Raw genomic sequence first — 15,796 nt, 5'->3', positions numbered from 1 at the left:
AAGTTCTGTATCCTCAGATTCCCCCGTTCCTCTATGAGTTTGCTTCCTCATTTCTTAAAGCAGAAATATAATCCTTATTCCATCTGCCTGGCAGTGATGGATGACTCAGCACTTTGTACAAATTATTTCCAAAGAATGATACAAGTGTAAGCTGTTTCAGAAAAGTGAATCGCAAAAAAATGAAATGTATAGTATGAGCTAAAGTCCCTTTCAGTTTTTGTAAAACCATCCTAGTGAGTTTTTAATTTTATGGAGACCCTGTCCTTTGGAAGACACTGTTCAGTTAGCCAAAGTATTAGAGAAAGAAGGAGTGATGTTTCTCTTTAAGGATACTGAAAGGATGGGGGCCAGAGAAGTGATTTGTAATCCCAGTTCTCCAACACACCAACTGTGAGACTCCCAGGAAGTAATTTATTCTCCCTGGACTATAATTTACCCAAGTGTCAAAAGGGCTGTATTTAGAATATAGTCCCATCTTTCATCCGGCAGCTATTTATGGAGTGTCTACTGCAGGTCCAATCCTGTGCAGATGAGTCCTGAGGGATAAGCCAAGTAGACATAATCTCTGCTGTCATGGAACTTAGTTTATCACAAATTGTAAACATAGACATTAAACAAATAATTACAAGCAGTCACTGAAAAAATTATACGTGTAAGTTGGCGGGCATGGAATAAGTATGTAGAGACATGGAAGTATGGTTTGGTGCAGGGCCCCAAATTCCATTCCTTTGTTTTCATGGAGATTTGAGAGTTCTGAGTGGGAGGAATGACATTGTTTGAAAATATGTGGAATCCACTCATTCATTCTATTGTAGGCAAACCCGGGCAGGATGGCTGGTTTCTTGCAGAAAATGATAAGTAGAACCTGAAATACACTTTGGCCCGATCCCTCCACATATTCTCAAGTCCTGAGACTTCACTCACTTTTTTGTTTCTCTCCTGACTGGGTTCTCCTGGAGCAAGCTCTCCGATGAGCAGTGGCTTCAGGTATAGTCGTACAATGTCAAGCTCCAGGTGCATGGCTCTGAAGACATCCTGCAAACCAGAGAGAATTGTGAGACACTTAGAAGAAACATGCTTACCCACAGATTAGTTTCCTTCCTGACCTTGCCCTGTGACCACCTTGGGAACCAGCACCAACTTTGTTGTGGAGAATTTGCTTCCAAGTCCTGGTGATGCTTTAAGTTGAGTGTGCAAAATTACCCTTGGAAATCCTCTCTGAAAGCTGAAGATCTACCTACTGAAAGCAGCGACTTACTAGGCAAGTCCAATGCAGCCAGGTTATCTCCAAGCATTGAAGAGAGCTCTATATACTTAATTGATAAACCAGAAGAAAGAGTGGCTTGAGTTTATGGGCTATGATAAATCTTTCAAGTCCAGCCTGATGGTTGGTGTGGAAGTTGCTTACTCTATCTAAGGCATACGGAGACCAAGACTGGCTATGCAGATCATGTCTCCCATCAAAGTCTGCCTCTGGGTTCTTAGCCAAGGACCTGGAAAACAAGGTCCTTGAAATAAGCTATTTCTAAAAAAGACAGGATTAAGCCGATGATGGTTGCTTAAGATAAATGTGGAAGAGAGTGTGGGAGTGCAGCCCTTGAGCTCTAGGTTGTCTGGAATAGCACACTCTTGGCTAAGTTTGTCACTCCTCTTAAAAAACACTAAGGCAGTGTCTGCAAGGGCTTGTGACAACCAGGCACAGAACTGAGTTGACTCAGGTCCCATGCTAAGTAGAAATTCCAAGTGACTCTAAGAAGAGACAGTGATTCCTATATCTTGTTTAGATTTGGAAGTGAAAGATATTCTCTTGACCTTTGGGATTTAAACAGTTTTGGGGGGTGAGGAGTCTCCAAGAGGAAGATGCTGGACTTTCTGCTATTATGGATTTGAGAATGGAAGTGATTAAAAATGAAGAAATATAACCAGTGTTGTAGCTTGAATGCATGGAAATCATATACAGTACCCTGAGTTCTGGCGTTGCATAGACTGAGTCTGTAGACCCTGGAGCAGCCTTTCTACATGTAAATCCTGGCTTAGCCACTTAGTAGCTGTGTGATTGTGAACAAGTCTCTCAATCTGGTTGAGCTTCCCTTTCTCTTCTTTAACATGGAGGTGATAACAACAGCTGCTCAACTTATACAATTCTTATAAGGATTAAGTGAATTAATTAGAATCTAATTGACAGATAGTAAATTCTCAATACATGTTAGCTATCTTTTTTATATGTACACCTCTATTGATAAGAACTTACTACTTACCTTTTCTGCAAGGCAGCAGTTTAAAGGTTTTATTCTTTTTTTTATTATTATTTTTATTTTTCTGAAGTTGGAAATGGGGAGGCAGTCAGATAGACTCCCGCATGCGCCCGACCGGGATCCACCTGGCATGCTCACCAAGGGGCAATGCTCTGCCCATCTGGGGCATTGCTCTGTTGCAACCAGAGCCATTCTAGCACCTAGGCAGAGGCCATAGAGCCATCCTCAGCGCTCAGGCCAACTTTGCTCCAATGGAGCCTTGGCTGTGGGAGGGAAGAGAGAGACAGAGAGGAAGGAGAGGGGGAGGAGTGGAGAAGCAAATGGGCACTTCTCCTGTGTGCCCTGGCCAGGAATCGAACCTGGGACTCCTGCACGCCAGGCCGACGTTCTACCACTGAGCCAACCAGCCAGGGCCTAGAGGTTTTATTCTTATACTCTAATGCCTAATGTGGTCCACACTCTGAATTATTTTAATAAATATAATAAATTCTTCATCTTTAAATCATAAAGCAACTTAGATATAGCCAAGAACTGCATATGAGCTCACTCAAAAAAAAGTGCTTATATAATGAATGAAGTTCATTGGAAAGAAGCAATATCAACTTATTGGACTTGCTTCACCTAGATTCAATGCTGCTAGAACCAGCCCAGGCTCAACTGTCTATTCTGCTTCTGCATACCTTCTCTGACTCCCTTTGGAAAACACCAAACTGTATGATTTCAAAGGTTTCTTAATTGCCACATTTGACATTTCTGAAGCTTAGTTCCCCTATCCAGGAAGAGAGTCATTCAGTGATTAAGAAGGTGATTAACGTATTTTAGAATGATCCACACTGAAAAATCATGTTCTGCTTGTTGTTTGGGAGCAAAATAGAATGGAAAGTATTCTGACTGATCAAGACTAGAGTGTAAAGGAAAGGCAAGCAATTGCAATTTCATCTTAGTCTGAGCGGTCACCCAGAGTCCCAGAGACAGTGTAATGTACTGACAATAACATCGCTCCAGGTTCATTGTTTTTTTTGATCCCCAGCAAGGTTCACCAGTCAGTCCTGGGGTAACAGATATGGAAGACCTACTCAGTGTTCCAGAAAAGTAGGCATTGCTCTGCTCTGTGGAACTCTTTTCATTGTGTTGATGGGCAGTACAACAAAAAAGTTTAGCTAGTCATAGAATATTTGATTTAGAAGAATTTCCTAATAGAGCCTGGATACTGAGTTGTGAAATCCCCTCTTGAAAAACCTGCAAAAACGAGTTCTGTTATCAACATTCTTAGGCAAGTATTTTCCTGCCGAAGCAAGGAGAGGGGATCAAATGAAGGGGAGAAGGGATACTGCCAACATTTATTGAGTGTATCCTATGTACAAGGTGCTCTATGGGCCAATTCTTAAGCTTAGTTCTGTGAAGTTCCATTGCTTCTGGTGCATAGGTAAAGGCACCATGTTTCAGAGGGGAGAAACGTCTTGCCTCAAATGCCACAGTAAATAGTAGTCAGGATTTGAACTCAAGGCTGTGTGACTTTGAAACCAGGAAGCTGTAACAGTTCGTTCGAGCCTTAACATGTATATACATATTTTTGGAAAGGCCTCTCAAGAGAGGAGGCACACTAGATTGTTTATGGATAGTGCTAAAATCAGTATGTATCTGCCAAGCAGATAGTAATGATGTCTCCCCATCCTAGGTTGCAATCATGTGAATCACTTTGCCTCTGGTTCCAACCTACTGCCCTAGGCTTAGTTTTCATTACAGCCTTCATGGACCATGTTATTCACTGGGTCTCTCCCCATTCAATAAACATTTCATGCCTCTTGATATGTAGTTCTGAAGCTTTACACATCTTTTTCCCATTGCCTTGATTACCTTCTTCCATTTTCTTTGCTCAAAGCTCTTCTTCACCCTTCAAGATCCAGATGAAATATTGCCTCCCCTAACACACCCAGGAATGTTATCCATTGTTTTTCCTCTGGGCTCTCATGACACTTTGTTCCTAAAACTTTTAAAATTATGTTGTAGGAAATCTGTGTCTTCACCCTTCCCTAGTGGTCTTTGAGTTTTTTGAAGACTGGGACCATGTACTGTTGATCACATTATGCACATTACGTTGATCACCATCTATCAGTATGCTTGGAGTATGGCATGTGATCATGGGTGCCTAATGAATGAGGAAAAAGGAGAGAGAATAAACAAATATAGGGGTTTTTCTAACAAGGAGAAAGTTGGGGTCACTGAGGTGTAGAACTCTGGGGATACAGATCATAAGCACCACCATCTCCTCCTTACCCTCACCATCTCTCATAGTCTGACCTTTCTGCTGCTTTAGCCTCTCTCATTTCCACCTGTCAGCCTTTTGATTTTCTTCTCAACCATCACCTCTACTCTTTAACCTAGTCAAACATTTAAATCATAGCTTAGCTCCAAATTGATTTTGAGTTGAACACAGGAAAATGTGATTTTTCACAACCAGCTTGGAAACCCTGCTGCTTTCTAATGGGGACTGGAGAGACGTGCTTTGCTGTAAAAGCAGTATGAGTCCTGGTGGAAGAGAAAAGCAGGTAAGGCCTGAGCCAAACTCCTGCCTTTACAACTTAAGTAGTGTATCCAGGTTGTGCCCTGCATGAAGGCAGCCGGCCAGGAGGGCATGTATGGGCTGAGAGCCAATGGGCACTCTGCTTGCCAACTCCTCGCTTGCAACCACCCAAAGAGTGTGCCTTTCTTATTCACACTGAGGGTACAGTGTTGGGGAGCAGGGAAGCAAGCTGTTTTATATTGTGAAAATTATGTAACCTCTCAAGCCTTGGTCTTCTTTCTAAACAAGGATAATAATACTACCCAGTCTGCCTTTACTTTCTTTATTCAGTCATCATAACACCTATTATGCATCTAGCTTAGTGGTTAAAAGCTTAGGATTTGGAATCAGACATGAATAAACAACTGCATTTTTATATTATTTAGTTCATCTGAGATGGGTTGACATTCCCCAAAATTAAGAAAAGAAAAAAAATAACCAGTGGCAAATATATGTATAAGTCACAAAACATTTACAGACCTCAGAAAAGCTCACCAGAATACTCAATACCCAACCACAGACACCCAGTCCCACTGCTTCGGGTAATTTCCCCTCTGCGCATCCTTCTCAGATCTCATCTGCTCCAAAACAACAGCTAGAACAAGTCACCTCATATCTCAGGTGGAGCCTGAGTTCTGAGTAGGCTGATCTGCAGGGAGATGCAGTTTTTGCCCTTTTCCCGAGAGAGAGCCACTTTGGAGTAGGGAATGTCAGACGAAGTCACCTGGATTCCTTCCCACCCTCTGAGATAAGCAGAGGGTTATTCTTTCACCATAACTCATTCTATTGTTCAAGAAATTATTTGAGAGCTCTTCCTTATACTGAGATTTTTTTCCTCTATGATACTTTCAGCTGAGCTCCAGCCCAAACTCTCTCTTTTTTCACAATCCTTACCATACCTGCTCATCCTCCTGGCTCCCCTATCCCATAATGGACATCACCGCCTACTTATCTAAACCAGATATCCATAGGTCAGTTTAGACTCCTTCATGCTGTTTACTTATCCAGTCCCTTATTAAATATTATAAATTATGTCCCCTGGAGATCCTTGGCACCCATCTTTACTCCTATTGTCAATGCATTGTTCAGGTCTCCAAGATGTTACCTGGACTCCTTCCTTCATTCTGACCAACATTTCTCAGTTTCATCCTTCACTGAATGCTGGGCTGGCAGTTTTCACCCATTTCACCTATTACCACTTTGTTACTCCTCTCTCCACTCCTCTGCCCATTTTTCAATGTGAATCACTGTTTCAATGAAAATTGGGTTATTTTAAGACATTTTGACAAGCCAGAGGAGATGCAATTATGTCTGGTTATTGCTTTCCTTTCACCAACAGCTTACGATCCTGGGTGATTTTTGTTGTCATGGCTGCAGGCAAGGAAGGGTGCTGTGCTAGGGAAGGGTCATTCTACATGGCAGTAGGAGAGGGAGACTCCTTAGCTCAGCATCAAGACCCCTTCTCCATCTCTGCCTTCTCTTTCGTCTTATCCCTCCTCTCCATTCATCTTTTCCTCCTCCTTCTCCTCATCTCATCCTCATTACATGACAATCACTGATATTATTTGAACACAATACTATTTGTTAATATTGTGCTAAGGCAAAGGAAGTGGGGAATGCCCAGTCTGGTTAGGCACTTAATTATGGCATGAGTTATATCTGTACTCCATCTCCATGCGTGTCCTCTTCCCCACGCCCCAGGTGCGTCTCTGTCGGCTCTGCTTATCCCAAGCCACTGGGGGTGCTTGCCTTTGGAGTGACACACAACACTATCCTCTTCCACACTACAGTCTTCCATATAGTTGAAATGGACTTAGCTGTATTTCTTTTAAGTTTTTGTTATCCCTTCCCTGTCTTACTGGCTTTTGGCTCTCAGGAGAAAGAACTTGAGTTTCTTAGTGTCCTTCTTAGAGTGAGGTGTCCAGAGAGATGGAGTGGGATGACCGGCACACGGAATGACGCACCTGCATTCTTTGTTCTGGACACGTCATACACGTGCACGCATCACAAGACTGCGCTTATTTCTTTTGTGAAGCCAGGAACCCATTGTTGCCGTAGGACTTGTGGCTCACTGCTTATTCATAGACACTTCCTGTTATCACATGCTTTGTAATCCTCATCTTAATGATGGCAAAATAGCCCAGCAGATTGTAATCTATGTAATTAATTCTTCTTGGATTTATAGGTTATTTCTGGCTTTTCCCAGATGAGCTTTTCCAGGAGACGTGGGCCTGGATTCTAGTTATTAGCCCTGTGCTATTAGTTTTAAATTGCACAGTATGAAAACAATCAGGTAACTCACTATGTGCAACAATGGGAGGTGATGTTCTAACTTTGTTTTATGGACTTATTTTTCTTAGTGAAGGTTTTTGAAGACAATTATAACCCATCTCAGAAGAACTAAGTTAAAAAAAACCCTACAGAAGCTGCCATTTTAAAATATTTAATCTGTGCCATGCATCATGTTTTTTACTTTATCTCCACTGACTTTCACAAAAATCCTAATATCAAAGTATTATTATCCCTGTTGTCCAGATAAGGGAGCCTGGCTGCGAGAGCTTCAGCAACCTCATCAGGACATTCCTCATAAGCGGTGGAACCCAAATGCAAACCAGACTTGTTTTGTCCCCCAACCTATTATTTTAATCACTAAGTTAGGCCCCTAAGAAGGGTTTTAGAAAGACTGACTACATAAATGATAGAGTGAGTGAATGAGTGAATGAATGAATGATTGTAGGGGACAGACTACGTAGGCGTCTTTATTCCCCTTTTATGAGGAGGATGGAGGCTTGGACAAGAGTCACTGTGTAAATAAGGAAAGGGTGCCTCCTCTAGACAGGTGCAGCCATGGGCCCAGGGCCAGCACAAAGACACCATAATTGGGTCCATATTTGCCTTTCAGGGTGTAACCTACAAAGACTTCTTAAGTTGTAGAGTGAGTGTTGGACAATCAAATCTTCTGACTTTACGTTCTGCCTTCCTCTCCAAGAAAGCATGGTGCCCTCCACCATGTGCTCTCTGTTCCCAATCAGATGGCACCAAATATAATCAAGATTTCTAAGCTGGTGGTAAACAGGAAGTGATCATCACACCTCTGAGGCTATGGATGTAGGCCGGGGATATGAACAGTAATAGCTACAATGAAATGAAACTTTATTGAAGTGTCTGGCATTACCCAGAACACCTTACAAGCGTCAGTCCCATTTGCCATGAGCCAGTGAGATGCCATTCTCATTTTGCAGATGGTGAAACTGAGGTTCAGAGATTCCAATAACTTTCCCAGGTTCACGTAACAGATCCCGAAGCCCAGGCTCTTCTGACTTTGAGTAGCCACGGAGTGTCGTGGTTGTCAGAAACCTCCTCACACCTTCCCAGTCTTCTTGAACCATCTTCCTTTGGAGAATCATTTCTCTGGACATTTTTGGATTTACTTTCCTAATATCTAAGGCACATGACAGACCATGCTCAGGATTTTTTTTTCTGAGGATGTGAATTGTAAGGTGGCATGGATGATTTTCCCCTAGGGTTTTGATGGTTTCTATTTTTATTAATCAATTCCTCCTTGTTGGTTACAATTGGATGCAGAATTATGATCTGTTCTTAAAAATTACCAGCAAATTACTGATTTGTCACCTGAGCTGCCTCAAGCTTGCAGTCTATCTGTGATTTTCCATGAGGCTTAGATCCACGTCTTTGCCAACACATCCTCTAAGCTAATTCTATGACTTGTGTTGGAATGGCATCATCCATATTTTCTGATGTGTGAGAATGAAGAAATGTACTGGATAGGGATCTGTAGTATTTTTTCATTTTATTTCTGTTACTCTTTCTACTGTTATGTTTGCACACATGTGTTCTACCTCGCATCTTCTACCCTCAACCCGCTTAACACCCACCCAGCATCTATCTTTCTGACACACAGGATAACCCTAACCCTTGCTACAAGTGCATGTTCATTTTCTGAAGAAAAGGTTAAAATTTGTTTAAAAAAATATCAGGTCTGATGAAAGTGCTGGGAAATTAGCAAGGTATGTTCAGAAATGCATTCACCTGACTGCAGAATCAAGAGAGGAAGATGGTAGAAAGAGAAGGCCCTGGAGATGAGAAATTGGTGAAAAAATGAGAATTGGGGAAAAAGGATGTTGATAGCATCAAAAGACAAAATCTCACTTTGCAAATTTGTCAAGCGCTTGCATATTTTGTTATTATTCACATCATATATAGAGTGCTTTTTTAGTGAAATATTTTCATTCGAATTAAACACTACAAAGTCATCTTGAGTATTTTAAATCGATTTGTGTAGTTAGATTTTCCAACACCCGTGGTTACCTCATGTTTAATGTTAATAGAACTGCCCTCAAAAAGTTTGTCGATTTTCAAGGCTAGAAGGAAAAACAAAAGGATTCTTTTAATTCTGTGTTTATCATTTGCTTTTCATATGTATAGCCTAATAACCTGTTTGGGTGGAATTTGTCACGCTTAAATTCATTAATGCACTTGCAAAAATTCTAAACTGTTTAGAACTTAAGGCTACAGAAGCATTGTTAGGAATTGCTTGGACACTGAATTTTAAACTTTTTGACTTTGTCAGCGAGCATGTTCATCTTTTCTTGCCACTGGTCCAAGAAAAATACGCTCAATGTACATTATGAAGGCTATGTATGTGTTAACCTGTTTTAATGCCAAAAGTTTGCTATTTGTCCACAACTTCTTTAAGACCTCTTCAGAAAAAGATTTGTTTGCCTTAGTGGATACTCTTGGGTAAAAACGCAGAATAATGAGTGAAATGAGCAGAGGCAAGCATTCCGTGATCTTTTTTTTTTTTTTTTTTTTTTAGATTTTATTTATTCATTATAGAGAGGAGAGAGAGAGAGAGAGAAGGGGGGAGGAGCAGGAAGCATCAACTCCCATATGCGCCTTGACCAGGCAAGCCCAGGGTTTTGAACCGGCAACCTCAGTGTTTCCAGGTTAATGCTTTATCCACTGTGCCACCACAGGTCAGGCGCATTCCGTGTTCTTAAGCGACTCCAGGAAGAATGAAAGTCCACATTTAGGTGGCATATTATGTGGATAATTTTTCCTTAAACACAATAATTTTTCTTTACTTTTATTTATACAACTTCTAAGTATATTTTTCCACATAGGACAGTTTTCCAACCTTGATGTACAGTGAATGTGTGAAATTTTTTGTTCAATAGGAACCTATAATCTTTAAAATATGGTAAACATCTTCTCTGTTTTGAAAGTGAGATGACCATAAGTCTCCCAGAGGGGAGAGCCTGTTAAAACGTAGAAATGTTTTGTAATTTACTCAGTGTAGTGCTTTTATCTTCCCTCCCTTCTCCTTCTTTGGTCTGTAATAAAAGTGTTATAGCAGTGCAAAATAAAATATTATGCATAATAATATATACTTTGAAATCAGTTGGAGGATGTATACACTAAACTGTGAAAACAATAAGGCAACAAAGTAAGAAAAAGAAAAAAAACAACTGGGTTTTAATTTCTGCTCCACATGTTAATTTTTTTGGGGGGGTTAATTAGCCCTTTTTACTTTTATTTCTTTATCTGTATAATATGGACAATAAAAGTCCTAACTGGCATAAAACAAACGTTCTTATAGAATATTTTCAAAGGACTTGATAAAATACATTCAAGGGTTTGAAAAACTTCCCTAGGAAATTTTATTTGTGAGGACTCAGCTATACAGGGCTTTATGGTAAAAAAAAAAATCTACCTGATTTCAAAATTTGGTAATAGTATTGCTGGCTGTGTGTATTATTAGCCTCTTTGAAAATTAGCTTTCTCATCTGTAATATGGGGATGTTATCCAACTTCCTCACGGGAAGGTTTAAGTGAGGTTATGCATTTGAATGTGTCTAAGGTATTCAAGGCAGCCAATGAATGTTACAGAATTTTTTTTTTCTTTTGCTGTGTCGGTGGCGGAAGGTGATGAGGAGAAGCAGTAAAGAAAAATGGAAAGACAGGAAGTTAAGAAGGATGAATTTTGACTCTGAGCTCTGCTGTTGGGTGACCTGGGGCCAGTCAGTTATCCTCTGTGATTTTAATTTCTTCTTGCATAGAAGTGGGTTGCATTACTTGTATGACAGTGCATGAGCCACAGGACACAGAAGAGCTCTGCAATGTCGGAGAGCCTATTAATTGTAGGTTTTCATCATTGTGATTAATCACATTTTGATGCCTAACAGATGAATCACTGGCTTTCTTTTAAACACTCCAAGTGGAAGAGTCTGAGAAATTTATACTCAGGTTCATTTTTTTCCCTCCAGATTTTATTCACCTATTTGTAACTTTCTTCTTACAAAACAGCGACTCCACTTCAAAACAAGACACCAAGAACAAAACGAAGCCCAGCATACACAAACCTAGCACCCACTGTCAAACCTGCTTCAGCTAATAAGCTGGACTTGGAGGCTTGAGTTGCTTCCAAATCCTAGCTGGATAGGAATCCTGAAAAATTGGTTTGGGAGGAGATAAAGTAACCGTGGAGCTTGAACACGTACTTGACACGCTTTTGGGAAGAGGGCCAAGGCCCCAGCCACCCAGCAGCAGGGAGAGAGAGAGAGGGCAGAGCTTCGCACTGCTTACCGTGGCGTCTTCCCCCGCATAGTGGTTGAGGACCCGGCGGCCGCCTGGATGCCGGTCTGCCCAGCCAGAAACATCATAGACCTTGCGATTGATCACCAGCCACTGGTCGCCCTCCTGATTGTGTTTCTGGATCTCCTGCCAGCTGTACAAGCGGAGGCTCTTTCGGGGCAAGCCACCCTTCCCGTAAGCCTCCTGCTTTACGGGGATCTCTCCTTTCCCATTTGCTGCTGGTTTGTCGTTGGCCTGGTGCTTCTCCCCTCCATACACCTGACTCTTTCCTGCAAGGCTCCCATTGCCCGCGTGCTTCTCTTCGATCTTCATCGTCACTGAATTCCTGAGATTTCTCGGTTAACCCCTGAAACTTCTAATCCTCACCTCTGATTGGACCATAAAAAACTGACTTTTCTTCCCCTTTTAGTCCGTTGTAGTCCGATGTCTGCATAGAACACTTCTTTGCAGCCTATTTATCTCTTCCCATATCTGAGGGTGAGCACACTCCGAGCCTCTCTCACTTCTGTCTGTCCTGAATCTTTTATGCCCTGATGGAGGCTGGACCACCTTTCTCTCTTTACTTCTCTCCCTGCTGGCTGGTCTCCTAGCAGCATCCTTCATCATTAAGTCCCTAAGTAAAGAGCTGTGGCCCGCCCCCGGGGAGGAGGGGCAGGCTCTGGTCCGGTAACTTTCCTGTTGTGCATCAACGGTGGGTTGGGTTCCTAGCTCTCTGACGTGCCGGTGAGTAGAGACAGGCAGATTTGTTCACGCAACAGGAGAGTAGAAGCTTTCAAAACCTCCAGGATGACACGAATGCTTGTTGGACTTGGGAAATGTTTTTTTTTTAAGCATCTGTTATTGCTCCCTAGGACTTTTAAATTAAAAAAAAAAGTGTTAAACGAACAAAAAAGGTTTATAATTACCCAAAGAGCACATCAGTGGTAAACCAGTTTTTCTTTTTTATTTCTCTTTGAAAGCTCTCTAAACCTGTTAACGCACCTGAAGGTAATACTGACGGATGTTTGTAGAACTCACGATGATTTACAAAGCCCAGGTCACATGCTTTATCTGGTTTAATCCTAACATTAACCTTTTGAGGGAGGTACTGTCAGTGTCCCATTTTCCAGATAAGAAAACACTGGCCTCGTCACCCTCTCAGGGAGAGGGAAACCCAGGTTTTCTGATTCCAGGTCCCCAACTCTTTCCACTCACTTCTCTGAACCTAAGGTCTAGATGTACATAATAATAACTTGACTCTGCCTTAAACATGAGGCAGAATAGAGGATTACGGGATAGTGTTGGTGTTGTTGGTGGTGTTGGTGTGTGTGGGGTCTTAATGTTAAAAAAAGGTGGTATGACGGTCCTGGCCGGTTGGATCAATGGTAGAGCGCCCGCCTGGTGTGCGGATGTCCTGGGTTTGATTCCCGGCCAGGGCCCATCTGCTTCTCCACCCTTCCCCCTCTCCTTTCTCTCTATCTCTCTCTTCCTCTCCCACAGCCAAGGCTCCACTGGAGCAAAGTTGGCCCAGGTGCTGAGGATGGCTCTATGGCCTCTGCCTTAGGAGCTAGAATGGCTCGGGTTGCAAAGAAGCAATGCCCCAGATGGGCAGAGCATCGCCCCCTAGTGGGCTTGCCAGGTGGATCCTGGTCAGGCTCATGTGGGAGTCTGTCTCTGTCTCCCTGCTTCTCACTTCAGAAAAATACAAATGTTAAAAAAAAAAAGTGGCATGAAACAATAGAAAAAACTTCTTTTTGAAGAAGTAAAGCTATCACTTTTTGCTGATGATATGATCCTATACATCGAAAACCCGAAGGACTCCACAAAAAGATTATTAGAAACAATAAACCAATACAGTAAGGTCGCAGGATACAAAATTAACATACAAAAGTCCATAGCCTTTCTATATGCCAACAATGAAATATTAGAAAACGATCTCAAAAAAATAATCCCCTTCACGATTGCAACAAAAAAAATAAAATACCTAGGAATAAACATAAGAAAGAACGTAAAGGACCTATATAATGAAAATTACAAAGCATTGTTAAGGGAAATCGAAAAAGATACAATGAGATGGAAAAATATTCCTTGTTCTTGGATAGGAAGAATAAATATAATCAAAATGGCCATATTACCCAAAGCAATATACAAATTTAATGCAATTCCCATCAAAATCCCTATGAGATTTCTTAAAGAAATGGAACAAAAAATCATCAGATTTATATGGAACTATAAAAAACCCCGAATAGCCAAAACAATCCTAAGGAAAAAGAATGAAGCTGGGGGCATTACAATACCTGACTTTAAACTATATTATAGGGCCACGATAATCAAAACAGCATGGTATTGGCAAAAAAATAGACACTCAGACCAATGGAACAGAATAGAAAGCCCAGAAATAAAACCACATATATATGGTCAAATAATCTTTGATAAAGGGGCCAACAACACACAATGGAGAAAAGAAAGCCTCTTCAACAAATGGTGTTGGGAAAACTGGAAAGCCACATGCAAAAGAATGAAACTCGACTACAGCCTGTCCCCGTGTACTAAAATTAATTCAAAATGGATCAAAGACCTAAATATAAGACCTGAAACAATAAAGTACATAGAAGAAGACATAGGTACTAAAATCATGGACCTGGGTTTTAAAGAACATTTTATGAACTTGACTCCAATGGCAAGAGAAGTGAAGGCAAAGATAAATGAATGGGACTACATCAGAATTAAAAGTTTTTGCTCAGCAAGAGAAACTGATATCAAAATAAACAGACAGCCAACTATATGGGAACTGATATTTTCAAACGACAGCTCAGATAAGGGCCTAATATCCAAAATTTACAAAGAACTCATAAAACTCAACAACAAACAAACAAACAATCCAATAAAAAAATGGGAAGAGGACATGAACAGACACTTCTCCCAGGAAGAGATACAAATGGCCAACAGATATATGAAAAGATGCTCAGCTTCATTAGTTATTAGAGAAATGCAAATCAAAACTACAATGAGATACCACCTCACTCCTGTTAGATTAGCTATTATCAACAAGACGGGTAATAGCAAATGTTGGAGAGGCTGTGGAGAAAAAGGAACCCTCATTCACTGTTGGTGGGACTGTAAAGTAGTACAACCATTATGGAGGAAAGTATGGTGGTTCCTCAAAAAACTGCAAATAGAACTACCTTATGACCCAGCAATCCCTCTACTGGGTATATACCCCAAAACCTCAGAAACATTGATACGTGAAGACACATGTAGCCCCATGTTCATTGCAGCACTGTTCACAGTGGCCAAGACATGGAAACAACCAAAAAGCCCTTCAATAGAAGACTGGATAAAGAAGATGTGGCACATATACACTATGGAATACTACTCAGCCATAAGAAATGATGACATCAGATCATTTACAGCAAAATGGTGGGATCTTGATAACATTATAAGGAGTGAAATAAGCAAATCAGAAAAAAACAAGAACTACATGATTCCATACATTGGTGGAACATAAAAATGAGACTAAGAGACATGGACAAGAGTGTGGTGGTTACCATGGGTGGGGGGGGAGGGAGGACATGGGAGGGAGGGAGGGAGAGAGTTAGGGGGAGGGGGAGGGGCACAGAGAACTAGATAGAGGGTGACGGAGGACAATCTGACTTTGGGCGAGGGGTTTGCAACATAATTTGATGACAAAATAACCTAGACATGTTTTCTTTGAATATATGTACCCTGATTTATTAATGTCATCCCATTACCATTAATAAAAATTTATTAAAAAACAACAACAACAAAAAAAACTTCTTTTCATATTTAAAAGTCACTCCTAAGTAATTTAGCTAGAGATTTATGTACTCAGGGTTTTATTTCAGTATGATTTATAAATGTTAAAAAGTCAGAAATGACCTAAATGTCCAAGAAAGCTGATTTCTTATGTATATATTGAATATTATACAGATATGAAAAAGTAAGTTTTTCATAGAAATTTTAATGGCATAGACTGGTACTTGCAATATAACAAATGGAAAAATTAGTTGATAATATTCTGTTTAGTAAATGATTAGAAGGAGGAAAGTGCTAAAAGACTGGCCTGAGTTCTTGTTACTAAAGTTGTTTTTCTTCTTTATTCAGTGTGACCTTTCTCAAATTCTCTACAAACAAATATATGTTACCTTTATAATTTAGAAAAAGTAGGCTTTTGTTTTTTAAATAAGGAACCAAAGAAAGAAAATGTATGGATTTTGGGGGTTGGTGAATCTGGGACATTGTTTGAGTTCTTCCGTTTATTAGCTACACAACATAATGTGAACTACCTTACTTTCTCGGGCTTTCGTTTCCCATCTGTAAAATAAAAGAAATAAACACAGTTCTCGGAAAACATTAAATTAAC

General features: G+C 40.7%; 1 protein-coding gene across 1 annotated transcript in view; it reads right to left on the bottom strand.

Moving 5' to 3' along the window:
* The window catches only part of LOC136320817 (fatty acid desaturase 2-like protein FADS2B), a 35,493-nt gene extending 23,488 nt beyond the window's left edge, over positions 1-12,005 (bottom strand). The window contains exons 1-2 of the mRNA XM_066253966.1: positions 11,425-12,005; positions 925-1,035 (exon numbers count right to left, since the gene is read on the bottom strand). Coding sequence (XP_066110063.1) covers positions 925-1,035; positions 11,425-11,745 — 432 coding nt within the window. The 5' untranslated portion in view covers positions 11,746-12,005. The remainder of the gene's footprint in view (positions 1-924; positions 1,036-11,424) is intronic.
* Positions 12,006-15,796: the final 3,791 nt, after the last annotated feature.

This window comes from Saccopteryx bilineata, chromosome 1 (genome assembly GCF_036850765.1).
Source record: "Saccopteryx bilineata isolate mSacBil1 chromosome 1, mSacBil1_pri_phased_curated, whole genome shotgun sequence".
NCBI lineage: Eukaryota > Metazoa > Chordata > Mammalia > Chiroptera > Emballonuridae > Saccopteryx > Saccopteryx bilineata.
The sequence above is the reverse complement of the archived record's forward strand: the minus strand, read 5'-3'. Positions and strand labels throughout refer to the sequence as shown.